Source organism: Carcharodon carcharias, chromosome 22, assembly GCF_017639515.1.
Source record: "Carcharodon carcharias isolate sCarCar2 chromosome 22, sCarCar2.pri, whole genome shotgun sequence".
NCBI classification, from domain to species: Eukaryota; Metazoa; Chordata; class Chondrichthyes; order Lamniformes; family Lamnidae; genus Carcharodon; species Carcharodon carcharias.
The window spans coordinates 17,967,620-17,988,098 of record NC_054488.1 but is presented as its reverse complement, the minus strand read 5'-3'; the positions used below and the strand labels follow the sequence as shown (position 1 = coordinate 17,988,098).

Here is a 20,479-nt window from a genome sequence, read left to right as displayed (position 1 = left end):
CGCAGATGTTGTCAGACTTGCTGAGTTCCAGGTATTTTTATTTTTGTTTTGGAATTCTAGCATCTGCAGTTTTTTGCTTTTATCTTAATCAAGTCTAAACATGCTAAAATTTCAGCATTTTAATAAATTTCACTTTCTGTTTTTTGGGAGGGAAGCCAGGATTAGTACATTGTTGGGGAAAAAATTGTTGGTTTCAGTTTGTTTCATGATTTTCCACATGAGTATCACCCCTGTTTCATTTTATGGAGTAGATTTGCTGTAAAATACTGCACAGAATAAACATCCAACAATTGAAAAATCCATTTCCCACACCAATCTCTGAATGAAGATGCCAAATTACAGGCAGTTTTGTGCTGTGGACATGTGCCCAGGAACCAGCTTAAGATTTCCTAAGCATATTTCACACTGGAGCCTTGCAATTAGAAGGCGGGGGATACTTTCATCTGATGTAAACTCAGTTGGCAAAGATGAGAGAAAGCACTCTAACCTATGACAGAAACAGGAAATTGAGTTCAACATTAATTATTATTTTGTAAAGGCTCAATTCATCCCTTCACAACCTACACCCCTGGCCCCTCCCACCCATCCTGATAGCCTGAAAACATATCAAAACATTTGTTTTTTCTCCTGGGGCATGGAGGGTGAAGAATATGAAGGTTTATATGCAGTAAGAAATGCTGTTATTAGCTGGAATTCTGGTACATCTGGGGCAATCCAAAGCCCCTTACGCTGAATTCTGAAAGACATAAAGTAAAAAAAGTACTATTGTTACTGGAATAATCAGGATTTTTTTTGTTAGTACACAGCAGAGGTAACATGCAAGTAAGTAAATGAATGCAAAAATAGATGAAAATCTGATGCTAACAGAATCTTAATGTTCTGTCTGTCTCTCTCTCTCTCTCTCTCACACACACACACACAAACACACAACGCAATCCTTATATACATGGCTGTTTCACTTTGCCCTCCAACTAATGCAACCTAACAGCTGTTATCCCTCAAGCTTTCCTTATCAACAATGCAAAGGACATATGCTTCTCTAAGTGAGGGCACTCTCATACTTTAGGATACACAAATGTTATAATTCCTTAAACTCATTTCTCTTACCATCTTTATAGCAAGTACAGGGAGGATTCCTTTAATCAGTTTGAACCAAAATGAAAGGCCAGTGGCTAACTCACTATGCCCACACATTCTCCCAATTGAGAACACTGATATTCCATTAACTAGCTCTTGATTATTTTACAAGTTTTCTGTAGAAAAATTGGATGGATGTAGGAGTGGCAATACATTAGACCTACATGGAAAAGGAATTAACAAGATACATAAGTTTGAAAAGGTAAGCATTCACTAATCCGTTATCATACTTTTCCTCTCATAAAAATCTTTTATTAAGTCACGAAATAAGTATAAATACTTTCTGGATGATTTTCAATTTAATGCTTCTGCTTCTTGAAGATCTTCATTCCTCATGGATCCTTTTCCAAGACAAGACTTTAAAGGTCCATAGTTTAAGCACTAGATAAAATTTGTTTTGTTGAACATTGAATTATTTTTCTCCATTTGTGATAATCAACGCAGTAGGGGCTAAATGGATCGATCTTTCATAGAGCTGGCAGAGGCATGATGGGTTGAATGGCTTATGCTGCATGATTTTCTATCAATCATGTTACGTGATAGGGTGGAGTGGGGGTTGAGGGTGGGGCGGCAGGAGGGCCTGTGGCAGAGGAGGACAGGGCAAAGAGATAAAAGATTTCCTTACTTCAGACCTGTTAAACCTGCCCATGAAAACAATGGGAGCTTCATTCTCTCAGTTTTCATCCAAGTTTGGAAGTAAATAATTTCCTCTCCATTTAGAATTTTTTGACCATACCTCCTTTGACCATGTGGAGCTAGATATGCTAAAGTGCAATGAAATGGAAATGGTAAAATTGATCTCTTTTGTTTTCTAATTCTTAGTGAGAAAACGCACATTAAAGCTAGCCGCTAGAATTTGTTAGTGATATTGTTACTGTGCAACCCACTCCATCAGTGGGTTGCACCACTGTTTATAGAACTATGCAAGTCAGTTGGTTTGTGTACCACAGAAGCCCATTTTAGCTTAATTGAGCAATGTGCTGCAGTAATAACGTTTGGTTTATCAAGTTTAGACATAAGAGGACATGTTGCTGTGTTCCTCAGCTTATCACATTTTACTTTGTGTAGGAATAATCGTGGATAAAGAAACTCCAGAATTATCTTGATTTTTAATACTGTTCTGTCACAAATTTGGTAAATTTGAGAAAATACTTCTTACCATGACTTCCTCCCCTCCAGCTGCTGCTTTGCTAGAATTAACCAAAACCTTGGAGAGGTTTAGGAAGGTAATTCCAGAGTTTAGGGCCTAGGCAACTGAAGATGCAGCCCCAAATAGTGAAGCAATTGAAATCGGGGATGCACAAGAGGCCAGAATTGGAGGAGTGCAGATATCTCAGAGGGCTGTGGGACTGGAGGAGATTACAGAGTTAGGGAGGGGCAAAGCCATGGAGGGATTTGAAAACAAGGATGAGAATTTTGTGTGACTGGGAGCCGATGTGGGTCAGTGAGCACAGGCGTGATAACTGAACGGGACTTGGTGTGAGTTAAGACATGGCACTGGAATTTTGGATGAGCTCAAGTTCATGAAGGATAAAATGTGGGAAACAAGCCAGGGTTGCATTGCAGTCATCAAGCCTAGAGGTAAACAAGGCATGAATGAGGGTTTCAGCAGCAGATAAGCTCAAAAGGAGGTGAAGTTGGGTGATGTTACAAAGGTGAAAATAGGCGATTTTAGTGATGGTGCGAATATTTGGTCGGAAGCTCATCTTTGTGTAAAAAGGGTGTGAACAGACTGGCTTAGTCTCAGAATGTTGTCAAGGAGAGGGATGGACTCAGTAGCTAGAGAAACCGAATTTGGAGTAGAGACTGAAAAAAATGACTTCAGTCTTCCCGATATTGTTCTGTAAGTACTTTAAGCTATTGACACCCTTTATGCAGAAGTACGCCTATAATGTTCTGACATCCCTGCTTATTTTAGCAAACATAATGGGGACTTGAAACAGGTTTTCATAAATCAATTATTTATCTGCTCAAGTTGCAAAATTTAATATCCAATTTTCTCAAATCTGGTTCAGATAAAGTAATGTACCTTTATTTCCTGTTATGCAAAGATGGAGTATATTCAGAAATTCTGCAATTTATTTTATTATAGTTGCCTGGAATAAAGATTTTGGACTTGTCCTGTAATTCCATAGAAGAAATTGAGAATTTGGACAATAATTATGAAATTACAGAGCTTAAACTATATGGTAATAATATCAGGAAAATCAAGAATCTAGAGAGGTAGGTGATGGGAAGACTATTTTATTGCGAGATAAATATTACTATTGTTTGGAATTTGTAATTGAGTTAGTTGCAGTTCTTTACTTAAACATTCAACCTGTGCTGCTGTGGTGAATGGTCTTTCAAGAATTTAAATGAAGTTTGAAGCCAAACTATGCTGTAATGATGTTCATTACAAAACCAAATGTATTTGATTCATATAAATTCATATACAATATATAATTGGAGCCAATGGCTATAAGTAGCATTACAGTAAAATGATTGCTGGTACGGTAAATTACCTGACAAATACACACAACATATTTTGTTTGTGTCAGTACCTGGCTTGTAATAGCATGTTTTCAAATCAGGGATGTCCAAATTTTTGATTAAAAGACGTGCGCTTTTTACAATGGGTTAGAATGCCCAATGTGGTAGGATTTCTGGTCACCTCAGTGATACCTCTCTGACTTTAGCCAAATCTTTAATCCTAAAGTCAATTGATTGCAAGAGATTGCAGGAGATTTGCACCAGGCTGGGAGGAGAGACTTCTTATGGTATGTCTTCAGGGGTGGGGAAGGGAGGGGGCCTGCCTCAGCCAGAGGTAGAACACAGTTCCCTAGTTGTCTGAAAAAATAATGATTTTTCACTTTGTTGAAACCCTTGTAATGCTGCTGCGGCTTGATCATGACTGCAGTCTGAGTGCACTAGCCCAAGCCCATTCGCCTCCTGAGGTTTCCTCTGTCAGCCTTCAAACATTGACAGATATAATAATGACCTATGTTGAACTGAGGAGGGAGGAATTGGATGTGATGTGTGTATGTGTGTATGTACATATGTACTCGCACAGCGGAATATTCCCTGATTTTTAATTTAATTTCCATGCACCCTCCCATATATGTGTGATGGGCAGGTGTATTCCAAACTGGCATTTCTGCAGATCAGAAAATTGGGGGTGTTTGGCGAGGGAACCATTTCTGTGTTGGAGCCTATCTGTGAGCAAGTCTCTGCCTGTGTCCACCCCAGATATACCTGAGATATGGAGCTGTGTGTGGGCAATAAACCTAACCCTGAGTTCTAGTCCTGGAGAGCAAGAAAGTAAAAATTTTTATATTATTACTTTGTTTTACTACCCCTTTTTCTTATTACCTGGCTGAGTCACTGTTTAGTTATGTCATTCCCCATTTGAAAAGCATAGCAGCCTTCAGACAAGCGTACAAGCCAAGAAAACTGTAAACAGCCACAAACCCTGTTCTGCTGTGCAACAGGCATCCACCTAATGCAGAGTACTTCTGTATTATTGTGGAGTACTAACTTATACTGAACCCTTCGAGTCATTTTTTTTGTGTTTCAGAGAATCAGTACTGTATATCACGATGTTTTATTGTTTACATCTTTTATAAGTTTAGTGAATGGACCAGTTGGATGTTTTTGTCCACCATTATTGGTTAACTCAATTAAACATTTGCGTGGAGAATAATATTCAAAAAACATATGTTCAGTCTGTTGAATTCTCAATTTGATGCCTCCTAAGCTGTCAGAAGATACAAAGGGGAATTCTGCATTCCTAATGGGGAAACTGTGCTTGAAAGGAGTGAGGATTGTAGAGAGAGCTATTTTGTTATAGCCATAATTCCCCATTCCAGTCTCCCTGTGTGGGCAGCTTCCTGCTAGATTGTAGCATTATCCCTATACTGTAATAACATTTTTAATTATATATTTTTTTAAAGATTGCTCAACACATTTAGTGATGCAAGGTTGTTTACAAGAGTAAAATTTTATTATATCAGAAATATTTGCTCTGTACTATGTGTATATAACTGAATTCAATCTGGATGCTTTTTAAGAAAAAAATCAGATGATTTTTGTGTCAACCTCCATCCCAACTCTCCTGTAGGCACTGTTTTACAATATCAACCCTCTAAGTTACTGTTATTCATATGTGAACTTAAACAATGTCTGCAGGCTATTTAATGGTGCAGCTGAACCTGATCTGGTGCTCACCTCAAGCCCAGGGGCAGTTAGATAAGGCTCAGCTAAACACCATTGAATACACTTTTCAGCAATTGCCACAGGATAGGGTTCAGGGGCAAGCAAGTTAATGATTTTAATTTTTAAAAAATATTTCCTTAGTCCAGGTTAGTGATGTCAGTTGCATATCCCTACTACCATTGCAACTGCAGTCAAATAAATCAGTGCACAGGGAAATAAACTTGGGTGGTTTTGGATGGTGTTAAGTACGATGCCAGTTGGTGCCTTGACGTAGTAGATCACAGTGAGCTGTCAATTAAACACTGTTGTCATCTCCTGTGGATAATATTGTAGGGTTCCATAATTTTCATGTACTAAATTGCACACAGTTAAGCATTGTAACAATATGAAAGCACATACGTGTGGGGCAATCTACAATGTAACTTATGGTACACAAGCATATGTACCACACAATACTTAATAAAGGCTCCCGAACAATTGCTCTAATCGGAACTCGGTCATGTCAGGAGACTCACAGGAGGACAGCGGAAACACTTTAGGGATGTCCTCAAAACATTCCTTAAGAGGACACACATTCCTGCTGACCCATGGGAAGACCTGCTTGTGACCGAAGGCTCATCCAACAAGGCACCAAAAACACAGAGACTTCATTGGGAATATGCAGAGGTGAAGTCGAGGCATTGGAGGGAGTGTACAAACCTTCAAACAATGCATCTACCCACCCCTTCAAGCACCACCTGCCCCACACGTGGTGACATCTGCAAATTGTGCATTCGACTTACCAGCCATCTCAGAACTCATTGAACTGGAAGGGAAGCAAGTCATCCTCGATCCCGAGGGACTGGATACCATATCTCAAAATTTTAACATCGTTTTTGCTTTCAAGTGTACTCAAACCTTCCTATTACAACTTGACATCAAAAGCTCTAATTTGGAATGAATTTGATATCAAATTTGATAGTGCTCTCAAACCTATGTCCATTGTGCTCAAAGCCATCAAATGCGCGTAGCAATCTACATTGAGAAATACAAGGAAATTAATTACTTAAATAATATCTGAATTTATTTAGTTTTTAATTTTGTGCAAAAAAAAATCATTCCGCTATACAGCACATGCTTGAGAACACCCCCCAGCCTCTAATATCAGGGTCTAAACTCCTTCCTCTCTCCCCCTCCAGTATCAACTCCCTCCCTCCATCCTCCAAACTTTCCCCCCCCCTCCCTCCAGGCTCCAAACTCTTCCCCCCTCAACCCCAGTCTCCAAACTCTCCCACCTCCCTCCAGCCTCCAAACTCTTGCCCCCCTCCCTCCAGGCTCCAAACTCTTCCTCCCTCAACCCCAGTCTCCAAACTCTCCCACCTCCCTCCAGCCTCCAAACTTTTCCCCCCCACCAGTCTCTGGGCTTCGGGACTTGCCACCCTCTCTTGACGCCTCCCACCCCCCTCCCTGCCTTCCCAAGCCCCCCCCCGCCACCCTGAAATCCCCAATACTTACCTCATTTTCAAGGTCCTTGCTGCTCCCGCGCCGACTTCAAATCTGCACCAGGGCTGGCTGGAAAACATCACTCCTGTTTCCAGCTGGTCCTGTGAACAGAGATCTCTGGTTGGTGTGTGTGTGTGTGTGTGTGTGTGTGTGTGTGTGTGTGTGTGTGTGTGTGTGTGTGTGTGTGTGTGTGTGTGTGTGTGTTGGGGGGGGAGGTGGAGGGAGGAGAGGAGGAGGAGGAGGAGGAGAGATGGGGAAGCGGGAGGGAGCAGGGGAAGAAGGGGAAGGGTCAGGGGAAGGTGAGGGAAAAGGGAAAAGAGGGGAGAGGGCAGGGGAAATAAGGGAGGGGGAAAGGAGGGAGGAGAGAAAGGGAGGGGAATAAGAGGAGTGTTGGGGAGGGAAATAAGCGGTAAGATAGGAGGGATGGGGAGAGAGGAAGGAGAGAGAACCAGGGGTCATAGTCTGAGGATATGAGGTAGACCATTTAGGACTGAGATGAGGAGAAATTTCTTCACCCAGAGAGTGGTGAGCCTGTGGAATTCGTTGCCACAGAATGTAGTTGAGGCCAAAACATTGTACGTTTTCAAGAAGGAGTTAGATGTAGCTCTTGGGGCGAAAGGGATCAAAGGGTATGGGGAGAAAGTGGGAGCAGGCTATTGAGTTGGATGATCAGCCAAAGTAGTAGGAGAAAAGATTAGGTGAAACAAGAAGCACCGAGTCTGGCTGCAATGTGGCTATAGTCCCACATCAATGTGGTTGACTCTTAGTTGACCTCGGAAGTGGCGTAGCAAGCCACTCAGTTGTATCAAACCAGTACTTGTGGTTCTAGAAAAAGGCCCCATTTGTCCACCATTTTCTAACTAGGGGGAAGGTAATAAGTGCCAACCTTGCCAGAAATGTCCTTAACCCAAGAATGAATTGATCGTAATGAATGGTGGAGCATGCTTGAAGGGCCGAATGGTCTACTCCTGCTCCTAGTTTCTATGTTTATATATTTCAATAAGATCAGCTCTCTTCCTTCTGAACTCCAATGGGTATAGGCCCAATCTGTTCAATGTTTCTTCATGAGAATAAAGGCTTCATTGTGAATCCCTGATTAGTTGTACTTATTCAATAGAAAGAGAGCATATGGACATTAAAAAATCATCTTTATTCATTGGGAAGTTTGAGAAAAATACTGTTTTAATCTTGACACCTATTTTGACCAAGGTGCAGTGGTGGAAGGGTTGAGTCAGGACTTCTTCCCTAGCAAATTTGAAAAGGGAAAGGGCTTGATTGGAAAAATAATACATCATCCCAGGTCTTTCAGTTAGTCAAGACACTATTGTGAATGCCCATGAGTGTGCTGTGCCGTATGTTCCAGGTACCTGTACTCTTTAAAAATTTAATGGACAAAAGCCTTCCTGTCAGTTTCTTTCTTCAAATCAGTCTCTCTGCTACAACAAAAGTGAAAGATCTGCAGCATGTGAGGCATAAACTGGAATGTGCAAGTAGGCTGGTTATTATTAGTCAAAAACCTAGAGGAGGGACGATATCCCAATATGCAGCACCCCACCAAAGTAGTAGGAGAAAAGATTAGGTGAAACAAGAAGCACCGAGTCTGGCTGCAGTGTGGCTACAGTCCCACATCAATGTGGTTGACTCTTAGTTGACCTTGGAAGTGGCGTAGCAAGCCACTCAGTCGTATCAAACCAGTACTTGTGGTTCTAGAAAAAGGCCCCATTTGTCCACCATTTTCTAACTAGGGGGAAGGTAATAAGTGCCAACCTTGCCAGAAATCCTTACCCCAAGAATGAATTGAAAAAAAAGTCTGAAAATACAATAAAGTGATGCTAAGCTTTAATTTTAAAACATTGAAGATCGTAGGGGGAAAGGACGAGGAGCAACGAGATGTTCCAGTCTTGAAAGCTTTAATTCTTGGGAAAGGATGCAATGAGACTTGATTTCAACAATATAGGGATGCAGAGATGAAGAAGAATATGTCGATTAGTGTACTTGGATACTGGAGTGAATAAGACATCCCATTGCTATGATCTATTCCCCATTTAAGTAGCTAACTTCTGGCAAATTACATTGCAGAATGGTATACTGAAAATGCATTGAACCTTTTATGTAATAACACCTTTTACTACTGTACTGGATGAATGTAGATCAGAAGTTAGCCTAGGACTGTGTGGCAATATGAAATTCATAATTTTGTGATTTACCATGGATATCTGATTTAAGCAGATCAACTTTAATTGTGAACTATTTTTCATTACTTCATATTTTATTTATAGGTTGCAAGAGCTCCAAATTCTCCAGTTGCAGTTTAATCGCATCACAAGTCTAAGTAAGTGAGACTTGCCACAAATTTTCAAAGTTAGAAGAGAGGTGCAAAAAGTGGGGTGATGCACAACAATAGTTTCGTTTATTTGTCTTTCTGTTGGTGGAGCAGACAGCAGCAGCAACAATAACAGCAACACCACACTGGTCTGCAGTTAGGCATGTTACTTTGGGGGCAAAAATTGCACAGGGGTCACCCCCAGGGCTTGCTCAAATTGCTTTTTGGGAAATTATGTGCTCTCAGCTACTGATTTCCCATACATTTAAAGGCAGTGGATGAAAGAATCAAAAAAGGGAATATGGGCTGAATTTCATGTACTGCTTGATAAAAGTCCCGAACTGACCAACTTTAAACAAGGTCACCCCGCAGCCCATAGCGAACTCCGGGCGGCCTTAATAAGATGAGGGAGGAAGTCCTGTCCTCGAGAGTTGTTGTTGCTGTCCAGTCTGATTAGCCAGAGTTGATCCATCTAAATCACATGGCTATTTGTGTCTACCAGAAACTCTCTTCACTGCAGTGCCCGTTGATTACAGAAGGTATAACAGTGCTGCTGATTAACCCATATGCATCACTTTTTATTTTCAATCATAGTACACTAATACAATAATAATACAGGGATCCAGACCTATCAAATACTTTCCTATAAATTCTTGTGAAGAGAGAATACAAAAGTCCTGCTCTGCATTTAGCTGCTTCATGGAGCTTTGTGTCTATCCAATCCAGGGAATTAATGTTTGCTTCCCTCCTTTCCTGAAGGTGCATATCCAAGTGACCATTATTTATGTGTGAGCCCAAGAAGCAAGTGTCTGCAAGCTACATCTGTCACAGCTAAGCACATTCTTGTCCTCATGCAACATGCACATCATAGCAATGGATATTGGATAGCAATAAGGATTGAAAATGCTAGCTGATTTTTATTTTCATTTCTCTCTCTCTCTAGCTCTGAGATGTTGATGCCATCTATAATGCCCCAAGGTATCAACCAAGGCTCAGCGCTAGCACTCTTGACCCTGAATCAGAAGGTTGTGGGCTCAAGCTCCTTTCCAGAGACTTGAGCGCATAATCCAGGCTGAAACTCTAGTACATCATTGAGGGAGTGTGGCACTTTAAGAGGTACCATCTTTTGGAAGAGACATTAAGTCAAAGTCAAAGCCCAATATGTTTTCTCAGATGGACATAAAAGATCTTGTGGCACCTTTTCCAAATAACAGAAGAGGAGTTCTCCTCAATGTCCTGACCTATATTTAAACAAGTTGTCTAGTCGACATTACATTGCTAAAACACTTTGGGATGTTCTGAAGTCCTCAAAGGCATTATATAAATGCAAGTCTTTGAGAAACTAAGATCAACTGACTCATTGTAAACTGGGGTTCAAAACGTGCAACCTTCCTGATGTGTTTGGCACAGCACCATATCCAGGCCACAAATGTACTTGTTGAGTTATTGCGGAAGTCCTGATGAGCATTTTTATGGATGCAGAAGTACCAATTAAAAGAAATTGCAGTTGAGGTAGTAGATGCATTGGTGTTCATTTTCCAAAATTCCCTACATTCTGGAAAGGTTCCATCTGACTGGAAAGTAGCAAATATAACTCATCTAGTCAAGAAGGGAGGGAGACAGAATACAGGGAAACTATAGGGCAGTTAGTTTGACGTCTGTCGTGAGGAAGGTGTTAGTGTCAATCATTAAAGAGGTTATAGCTGGGCATCTAGAAAAACCCAAGTTATCGGGAAGAGTCAGCATGGTTTTGTGAAAAGGAAATCATGTTTAACCAATTTATTATCGTTCTTTGAAAGAGTAATACGTGCTGTGGATAAAGGGGAGCCTGTAGACATACTGTACTTGGATTTCCAAAAGGCATTTGACAAGGTGCAACATCAAAGGCTGTTGTGGAAAATAAAAGCTCATGGTGCAGGGGATAGAGGATTGGCTGGCTGGCTGGCAGAAAACAGAATATGCAGAAATAGATCTTCGATTGGCAGGATCTGACTGGTGGAGTCCCTCAGAGGTCGGTGCTGGGGCCTCAACTTTTTACAATTTACTCAATGACTTAGACGAGGGGAGCGAAGGCATGCAAGCTAAATTTGCAGATGACACAAAGATAGGTAGGAAATTATGTTATGAAGAAGACAGAAGGAGTTTGCAGATGGATATAGATAAGGTGAGTGAGTGAGCAAAAATCTGGTAGATGGAGTATAATGTTGGAAAATGTGAAGTTGTTCACTTTGGCACAAAGAATAAAAAGCAGAGTATTACTTAAACAGAGAATGACTGCAGAATCCCAAGGTGCAGAGGGATCTAGGTGTTCTCGTGCATGAGTCACGAAAGGTTAGTATGCAGGAACAACATGTAATCAATCAAGAAGGCTAATGGAATGCTATCCTTTATTATGAGAGAAATTGAACATAAAAGTAAGGATGTTATACTTCAGTTATACAGGGCATTGTTGAGACTGCATCTTGAATACTGTGTGCAGTTTTAGTCTCCTTACTTAAGGAAGGATCTAAATGCTCGGAAGCGGTTCAGATGAGGTTTACTGGATTGATACCTGGAACGAGGGGGTTGTCTAATGAGGATAGGTTGGACAAGCTGGGCTTGTTTCCACTGGAGTTTGGAAGAGTGAGGGGTGACTCGATTGAAGTATATAAGATCCTGAATGGTCTTGACAAGGTGAACGTGAAAGGATGTTTCCTCTTGTGGGTGAGTCCAGAACTAGGGGGCACTGTTTTAAAATTAAGGGTCACTCTTATAGGACAGAGATGAGGAGAATTTTTTTCTGAGGGTTGTGTGACTTTGGAACTCTCTACCTCAGAAAGTGGTGGAGGCAGGGTCATTGAATATTTTTAAAGCGGAGGTAGATAGATTCTTGTTAGGCAAGGGAATCAGTTGTTACAGGAGGTAGATGGGAATGTAGAACTCGAAACACAAACGGATCAGCCAAGATCTTATTGAATGGCAGAACAGGCTTGAGAGGCTGATTGGAATACTTCGGCTCCTATTTCATACATTCATATGTTCATAGTTGCATTAAATCCATGGTTGACTGCGGCATTGGACCAAAACTAGAATGTTAATTGTTAACCTTTATCATGCTTAGGGAAAGGTCTTCTCAGACTCCGGAAATTACAGCGATTGAGGCTGGACAGTAATCAGCTGATCTGTGTGGAATCACGAGAGTTTTCAGGACTATCCCAACTGACGTCTCTGGATATCAGTCATAACCAGTTATCTGACATCACTGTAAGGAGAACTGCAACGGTTACAGGGATTTGGGAAAATGGTGCAATTCCCCTGTTGTGAATTGCTTTTGTTAAGTAGCCCAGTATATGAACTGCTCTTTAGATAACTAACTGGAGTTTACAAGAGAGTTACAAGCTGCATAATTGTTTTCAAGTACTTTTTAAACAAATGCTCAGAATTTAAGAAAATTATCCTTGATTTGTAGAAAACAAGATCACAATCAGTATGTATAATTTACCATTCCTTGCTTCACTTCAACTCATTGAACGATTTTTAGGGTCCGCTGGGGCTGGGATTAGAGGCGGGTAGGGCTAAAAATAGCACTGCCGGCCAGCGTGACTGTTGCTGGTCTCCATCCTACCCCTGGTCCATTTTTGCTGAGGAGGAACAGGGATTGGGGATGCAGCTACCCGTCCACATGTCATATGTTTGTTAATGATTACTTAAAGCCAATTAAAGAAGGCTGACTGGGATTTCCCAGTCGGCCTCTAGGTCCCTGCAGCTGACGGGGGACCAGCTTAGCTATTTGGAGGTAGTTGGAAAAAGGATGCCTGCTGGAAAGCCTCTGACTGACCCTCCGGCCATCTTTAATTGGACAACGAGCCCATCCTCTGGTCATTAATCAGTCATCGTGAGGAAAATTACAATGAGTGACTGTTTCCCACACAATATAGGTTTCTCATTTAAGTCTGATGGCGGGGTTCAGAAGCCTGCATGGAAAATCCTGTCTATTCTTCCTTCCCAAAGGTCCCACCAGTCTTCCCTTTTCTTCTATAATCTACAGGTTTTATAATCATAGGCTTAGTTTTATATAACCATGATTTCTTCTCAACCTTGGCAGTGTTTGATAAAGAAGGCTTAAGATTGTGACAAGTTCACAAATTTCCTCTTATTAATTTGCACAAACCCTGTTCTTTGAAAAGAATAAAGTTTTTACTTCAACTCAAAATGTGGAAGGATTGGTGGAATCTTTCTGAAATTATTATGATCCTGTTTTGAAATGCGTATGTCCAATTGTGGGAAGTGAGAGGAATAGACAGAATAATAAAGAAAAGACATAATGGCATCTATATTATTTGGTTATGGGGCTGGAGTAGTTTCATTAACTCCCCAAGACTGTTAGCTGCAAACAACCTAACTTTATTGTAGCATATCACAGAATTGTTACAGCGCAGAAGGAAGCCATTCACTCTATCGTAACTGCACCAGCTGTCTGAGCGTTTTAGTTAATGCTATTCTCCTGCCTTCTCTCCGTAACCCTGCACAAGTCTTCCTTTTCAGATAACCGTTTTAATTTATTTTTGAATGTCTCGGTTGAACCTGCCTTCACCACACTCTCTCAGGCATGCATTCCAGACCCTAACCACTCGCTATGTGAAAAAGTTTTCACATATCACTTTTTTGCTTCTTTTGCTAATACTTTAAATCTGTGCCTCTCGTTCTTGATCCTTTCACAAAGTTTCTCCCTATTTATGCTGTCCAGACCCCACGTGATTTTGAATACTTCTATCTAATCTCCTTTCAATCTTCTCTTGGGAAATTAGCCCCAACTTCTTCGATCTATCTGCATAACTGAAGTTCCTCATCCCTGGAACAATTCTCGTAAAACTCTTGTGCAATCTCTCCAGTGTCCTCATATCCTTCCTAAAGTGCAGCGCTTGGAACTGGACACAATGCTCCAATTGAGGCCGAACTAGTCTCTTATACAAATTCAACATTATCTCCTTGCACTTGTATTCTATGCCTCTATTACTAAAGCCTAGGATGTTACTGAAAAAAGGGACAAAGGCATTTTGTCTTGCACTCCTCATCAGGACAGATTGTAAGATTGCCAGTAGTAAAGGGGTTATGCTGCATGAGAAGAGAATGCTGATTGGCTGACAAGTGGACTCTGATTGATAGAAGCAATGTCATGGAGAATGCAACAGGGAACAGTTAACTGCCAAGCTTCTGTTCAAATTCAAATCAGGCAGGTCAACTCTAATTGGTCAAGGCATTACCATGGGGAATGAACCAGGGAATGGCTGTCCCCCAAGATTTTGTTTAATTGAAAAAGGCACAATGAGTGGACATGCTCCTTCTGTCCGTAAGGGACAGGGCCCTGTGTGTGAATATAAATGGCTTCTAGCATGTATAAGTGAGCCACGGTCCGAACCCGACTGATAATCTTAAATTGGTTTTCAGTGTTAGCACAGTTCTTAGCACAATCAGGATTGTTTGGCAAGTGTTGTCTAATTGCGAAAATCACATCTAACATTGGACACCATGTTTTGCATTTTGCAAGCCTGGATTAGTTGGGGACAGTCAATACTTGTCTTGTTGTGAACAGCCGAAGGTCCATGCGGTTTGATATGATCCACCAGTTGTTGGGATGTATGGCCTATGTACCTGGCATCACACCAGCAATTAAATTCATATACTACATTATTCATTTGTGTGATAGGCAAAATGTCTTTTTGGCTTAATGGCAGCATCCTTTTAGTGGAAAATACCACTCATGTTGCTACTGCATGGTAACACCATAAAACAGCTAGTTTCACTTGTTGCTCAAATTTTTGAGACACCTTACCCTTCCAGGTAATCTGAAGTACACTGGGTACTTTTCAGGATTGAAAGGGGCGGCCTTAGGCTCATTCATGAGTTTGAGCGATATACAGCGAGCAATGACCTGATCAAGGTAGTCATTATTCTGCAGGATGACTTTGATGCAGCTTATTTCAGCATTAAGCTTGCACGGTAAGCAAATGGCTCATGATCTATTTATAAGATTGCTGATAAGGCTAAACTTATAGCGTGTGGAACTGTAGGAATCCCAACATGGCCCACTTACACATGCTAGAAGCCACATATGTTCACACGCTGGGCCCTGTCCTTTGGAGACAGAAGGAGCATGTCCATCTATCGGACCCTTTTTTAACTAAACAAAAGCTTGGGGGACAGCCATTCCCTGGCTCATTTCCATGGAAGTGCCTTGACCAAACCTGCCTGGTTTGAGTTTGAACAAAAGCTTGGCGGTTAACTGTTCCCTGCTGAATTTTCGATGGCAATGCTTCTACCAATCTAGATCATTAATATATATCAGGAAAGCAAGGGTCCCAACACTGACTCCTGGGGAACTCCACTCCAAACCTTCCTCCAGCCTGAAAAACATCCAGTAAGTATTACTCTCTGTGTCCTGTCACTCAGCCAATTTTGTATCATGTTGCAACTGTCCCTTTTGTTCCATGAGCTCTAACCTTGCTCACAAGTCTGTTATGTGGCACTGTATCAAATGTCTTTTGGAAGTCCATGTGCATCACATGAACAGTATCGCTATCATCAACCCTCTCTGTTACCTCTTCAAACAGCTCCAGGAAGTTCGTTAAACACGATTTTCCTTTAAGAAATCCTGGCTCTGCTTAATTTGCATTTGTCCATGTAACTATTAATTTTGTCCTGAATTATTGTTTCTAGAAGTTTCTCCACAACCAAAGTTAAACATATTTACAGTTATGAGAACACTCCCTTACACGAGCTTCTTTCCATTCTGCTTTATTCTAGGCATTCAGATCACATGAGCATGTGTAACTTCCTTCTATGGCATCACAGACTATTACAGTTAACCTTTTATGGGACTTAATCTAACGTACTCCATTATACTACATTTCCCCCCCAGTTCTCTGTTCAGACTTCAGTGTTCTCTGACCTTCCTGGAAACCCAATGCTTCAGTCTTCTAGTCATTCTGAACATTTCAGTGTTTGAAGTCTCATAAAATGTAGCCTCTTTTTGCTCTCTTAGGTAAATGTTGTTTTTCTTTCTCTCCCTACGTTCTCTTCTTCTCTCTTTTCTCTCCTTCCTCCAGTATTTTGAGATTCCCACCTTACACTGATGAGTGTTTTGGTGCCTTCACTAGTCTACCGTACCTCGTTCCCCTTTTGTTCATAGGGAATAAGGCATTTGCATTCTGCTGTTGGTCCTCTGGATGCTGTTGAACAGAATTCAAATTAGCAGGTGGTTCTTTTGATTCCTGTCTGTGAATTGTATATGTGATACATCTGGATATCATTTCTTCCAATGACTTCAAGAGACCTGACCACCAAACTGAATACCGTGCTCTGGCTCTGCACTTGATAATACCTAAATGAGCTTGATGTGGCGTTGTGAGATTTCACATCTCAATGCTCTTGGGATTACTATTCTATCAACGTATACCAATAAATTATTGTTCAATGTCAGATGTGCTCTCTGCTCGAAATACGGGCTCAAGATAGGACTATGTGGTATATATGCTGGCTATCCTGCAATGCAAAATTCTTTGATCTTCGTACAATCCTCATTTGATTTTTCAGCCTCTTTGATTTCACTCATTCTTTGTGCAGTTGCTGGTAATGTATGGTCTGTCATTATAGCAAACTCCTTGGCTTCTTCCACGAATTCAATATCGCATTTTTCTGGATTCTGTTTCAACGTGTGATAATGCATCTACTGTGCCCTGTTGTTTCCCTTGAGCATATACTGTATGAGTGTCAAACCTCATCAATCTTAATTTAAATCTTTGGACTCTTGATGGCATCGCTGCAAGCTCTTTCGAATTCAGTAGTGTGACTAAAGGTTTATGGTCTTTTTCTATCATAATGTGAAGACCTAAGGCACAGTTCAGCAAATTTCTTGCATGCCCATGTGATTCCTAATGCTTCCTTTTCGATTACTGTATATCTGTTCTCTGTATCTGTTAATGATCGTGATGTTTAATAGATTGGTCTGCGTTTTCCATCTATTTGTACCCGAAAAGTACTTGCCCAATCCTGTAGAGGATGTATCCACTGCAATAATTGTAGGGAACCCCAGATCGTAATGTGCTAAAATCTTTGGTGACGTCAACCTATCCTTGATATTTTTGAACGAATTCTGATGTGCTTCTTCCCAACACCATTCATTATTTTGGTGTAACAACTGGCATAGTGACTTGTTAAGTTCTGTTAAGTATTTTAGAAATTTTGCCACTTGATTCACCATTCCCATGAATCTTTGTTCCTTGGAGCTGGAAATTATTTTCTGACTTTGGTCTTCAGTTGATCAACCTTAATTCCTCATACACTCACTATGTGACCAAGAAACTTAATTGTTGTCTGTGAAAACTCACGCTTACTGTTGAATGTCAATCCTGCCTCTTGTAGTTTTCTCAGCATTGGTCTCATTCTCATGTCATGCTCAGTTTGAGCGGAGCTATGTATCAACACATCATCCATGTGGCAAACAACTCCGTGAAAGCCATCTAAAAGATTTGCCATTGTTCTTTGAAAGATCTCTGGTGCTGCTGTTATCCCAAAGGGTAATGTGTTAAAACAAAATCTTCCAAATGGTGTTATGAATGTTACGAGAAGCTTGGACTCCTATTCTAGTGGTATTTGCCAGAATCTGCTCTTCCCTAATTTTGCTAAGCTCTAATCTACTGATACCATTGAATGGGCTTCTATTTTCACAGCTTTATTGAGCTGTATGAGATCAACACATATTCATATGGAACCTGTTGGCTCTTCTAAGGGTGAAATGACTACTTGTCTTACCTTTGAGTTGATCTCTTTTTATTTCATCTTTGGAAGTAATGGGTGTGGAACCTTTCTGGGTGTTTATAAGCATATTGTTTTCCATTCTGGCTTATTGTTATACGATATGCTGTTCTCAGCTTTCCCATCCTGTAAACATATTTGGGAGTTCTGTTCTGAAGTCTCCTGATTGACCTTCACCATTCTTTATTTCTTCTATTCTGCTGATTAGATTCAATTCCATAAATGCCCTTCTGCTTATAAGTGAACAACTCTGATCTTGAATTACGTACAGTACTTCATTGCTTTCTCTCTCTGCTGTAAAAAAGCTGTTGATTCTCCCAAAACTTTCTGTTCTGTTCCTCCTGGTCCATTTGGCTTTTTATAGGATGCTTGAAGAACTCTGAGCCACTGAACCATGGTTAAACAAGAAATTTTAAGAACTGAAACTGCTGCTCCAGTATCTGGTTTAAAGTGTGTCCCATGACCTCCTACCAGATTCTTGGCATTCCAATAGTTTCCACTTCTTCAATCTCCCCTAAGAAGAGTATCTCAATGTCTTGTAAATCTCCAACCTCCTTTTAAAACTTTTTTTTTTCTGAGTGTTCTTCCTGTTTTTTCTACTGCAACATACTGCCTGAAAATGCCCCATCTTTTTGCACCAATGGCATTGCATGCCTTTAATGGGACAATTCTCACACCCGTGCCTTTCGCTGCTGCAACAGCTGGTCTGGGCTGTTGCCATGAATTGCTTTTCATGCTGTACGTCTCTCCTCCTCACTATTTTCAATTTTATTATGTCTGACAAATTCGCCTGTATCTGTTACTTTGAGAATTGGGTTGTCTCTCTCTCTTTCTCCTCTGACTACTGATTGGTTTTGCCTCCATATCTATGTATGTCTACTTAATCAATTCGCCTTTGCCAATGTCAAGTCATCTCGGGATTGCAAATTATCTGATAATGCATCATCCACTACTCCAACAACTATTTTGTTGTGAATTAGCATCTCTTTCAGATGACCACACTTTCAGTCTTCTGCTAATCGGTAAAAATCATTAATGAATGCATTGATGCTTTTCCTGTGCCTCTGGGTATGTTTATTGAACTTTGCGTGTTCCACAATGGTTTTTTTGTGGAGACTGAAGTATGTCTCCAGTGCATCAATAGCCACAGCATAAGTGGCTTTACCCTCATCGATCTCCAGGGTAACTAGGATGTCGTCCATATAGTTGCCAGTTGTGTACAAAAGTGTACTGACCTGCTCGCAGTCTGGCTTCGCTGATGTAGTGTGAAATCAAGTGAATCTCCTGTACCACTTTGGCCATACTTCAGCCTGATTTAGGCCTGTGACTGTCACAAAGCGTGCTGGCAGAGGGAGAGATTTTTCTATTGCTATCCTTTTACTGCTTGCTGCCATATTACTTTGTTGGGTTGGAGTAGTCGCAATAACTCTCGAAGATTGTTAGCTGCAATTACTTTAACTTTATTGTACCATATTTATAGTTATGAGAACAATCCTTTACACTAGCTTCTTTCCATGCTGTTTTCTCTTAAACTCTCAGATCACATGAGTATGTGTCGCTTACTCCTGTGACGTCACAGGCTATTACAGTTCACCCTTTATGGGACCTAGTCTAACATACTCCATTATATAACAGAAACAAGAGAAAAATACATATGGATAGAAGGGAAAGGTAGCATAAGAAGCATATATAGTGAGAATTTACCTTTCTCATTACTCCCTATTTGAGTTCTTCCAATTTGGTTTCTGCTCTTTCCATGTCACCAAACCAAGCCTGGTCATAGTCAGCAATGATATTCTGCATAACTGAAACTCAATGTCCCTCCTTGACCCTAATATCCTTTGATACTATTGATCACTCTTTACGTGGTCAATCTACAAGGTACTGCTCTCTCATGAGTGCCCTCCTATCTGCCCCAGTCCTGTCATTACAGCTATTCAGAATTGTACGTAGGATTGGAGAATTCATCCAGAAAAGGCAATTGGAAAATGTAGTAAGAGCCATGGACTCAATGATAGTCAATGTAGTGTTTCCTCGCTTGGCGTTTGTACAATTACACCCAGCATGTCCCAGGGAAACTTGATCTTCTTCTATTTGTTATTTACATTCTACCTGTTGGCAACATCTTCTGAAGGCACAGAGTTAGTTTTCATAAGTACACTGATGAACCTCGTTCTGCCTCACTACATTGACTATCATTGACTCCATGGCTGTTACTACATTTTCCAATTGCCTTTTCTGGATGAATTCTCCAATCCTACATACAATTCTGGTAAAGCTAAAGCCATAGTATTTTTGCCCACCAGCAGCAACTGCATGGCTCTGGCCTGGACTCCTCCATTAACATCTGGGGCTAAGTCCAGTGGTGTGCAGATTTTGCATCCTACTTGATCTTGAAGCTTTCAACCCCACACCTGATCAGTCACCAAGATTGAATGTTTTTACTAGATTGCACTAGTCGACCTCTAGAAAAACCCTACTTTACCCCGTTATCTATGTTTGTTTTTTCTACCCCCTCGCCAATTGAAATCCTAGTCCACATCTTCACCC

At 40.8% G+C, this 20,479-nt stretch overlaps 1 protein-coding gene across 1 annotated transcript in view; it reads left to right on the top strand.

Moving 5' to 3' along the window:
- LOC121293760 (leucine-rich repeat-containing protein 49-like) overlaps nucleotides 1-20,479 on the top strand; it is an 85,970-nt gene that overhangs the window by 14,997 nt on the left and 50,494 nt on the right. Inside the window, exons 3-6 of the mRNA XM_041217051.1 lie at nucleotides 1,250-1,339; nucleotides 3,230-3,360; nucleotides 9,093-9,145; nucleotides 12,237-12,379. Coding sequence (XP_041072985.1) covers nucleotides 1,250-1,339; nucleotides 3,230-3,360; nucleotides 9,093-9,145; nucleotides 12,237-12,379 — 417 coding nt within the window. The remainder of the gene's footprint in view (nucleotides 1-1,249; nucleotides 1,340-3,229; nucleotides 3,361-9,092; nucleotides 9,146-12,236; nucleotides 12,380-20,479) is intronic.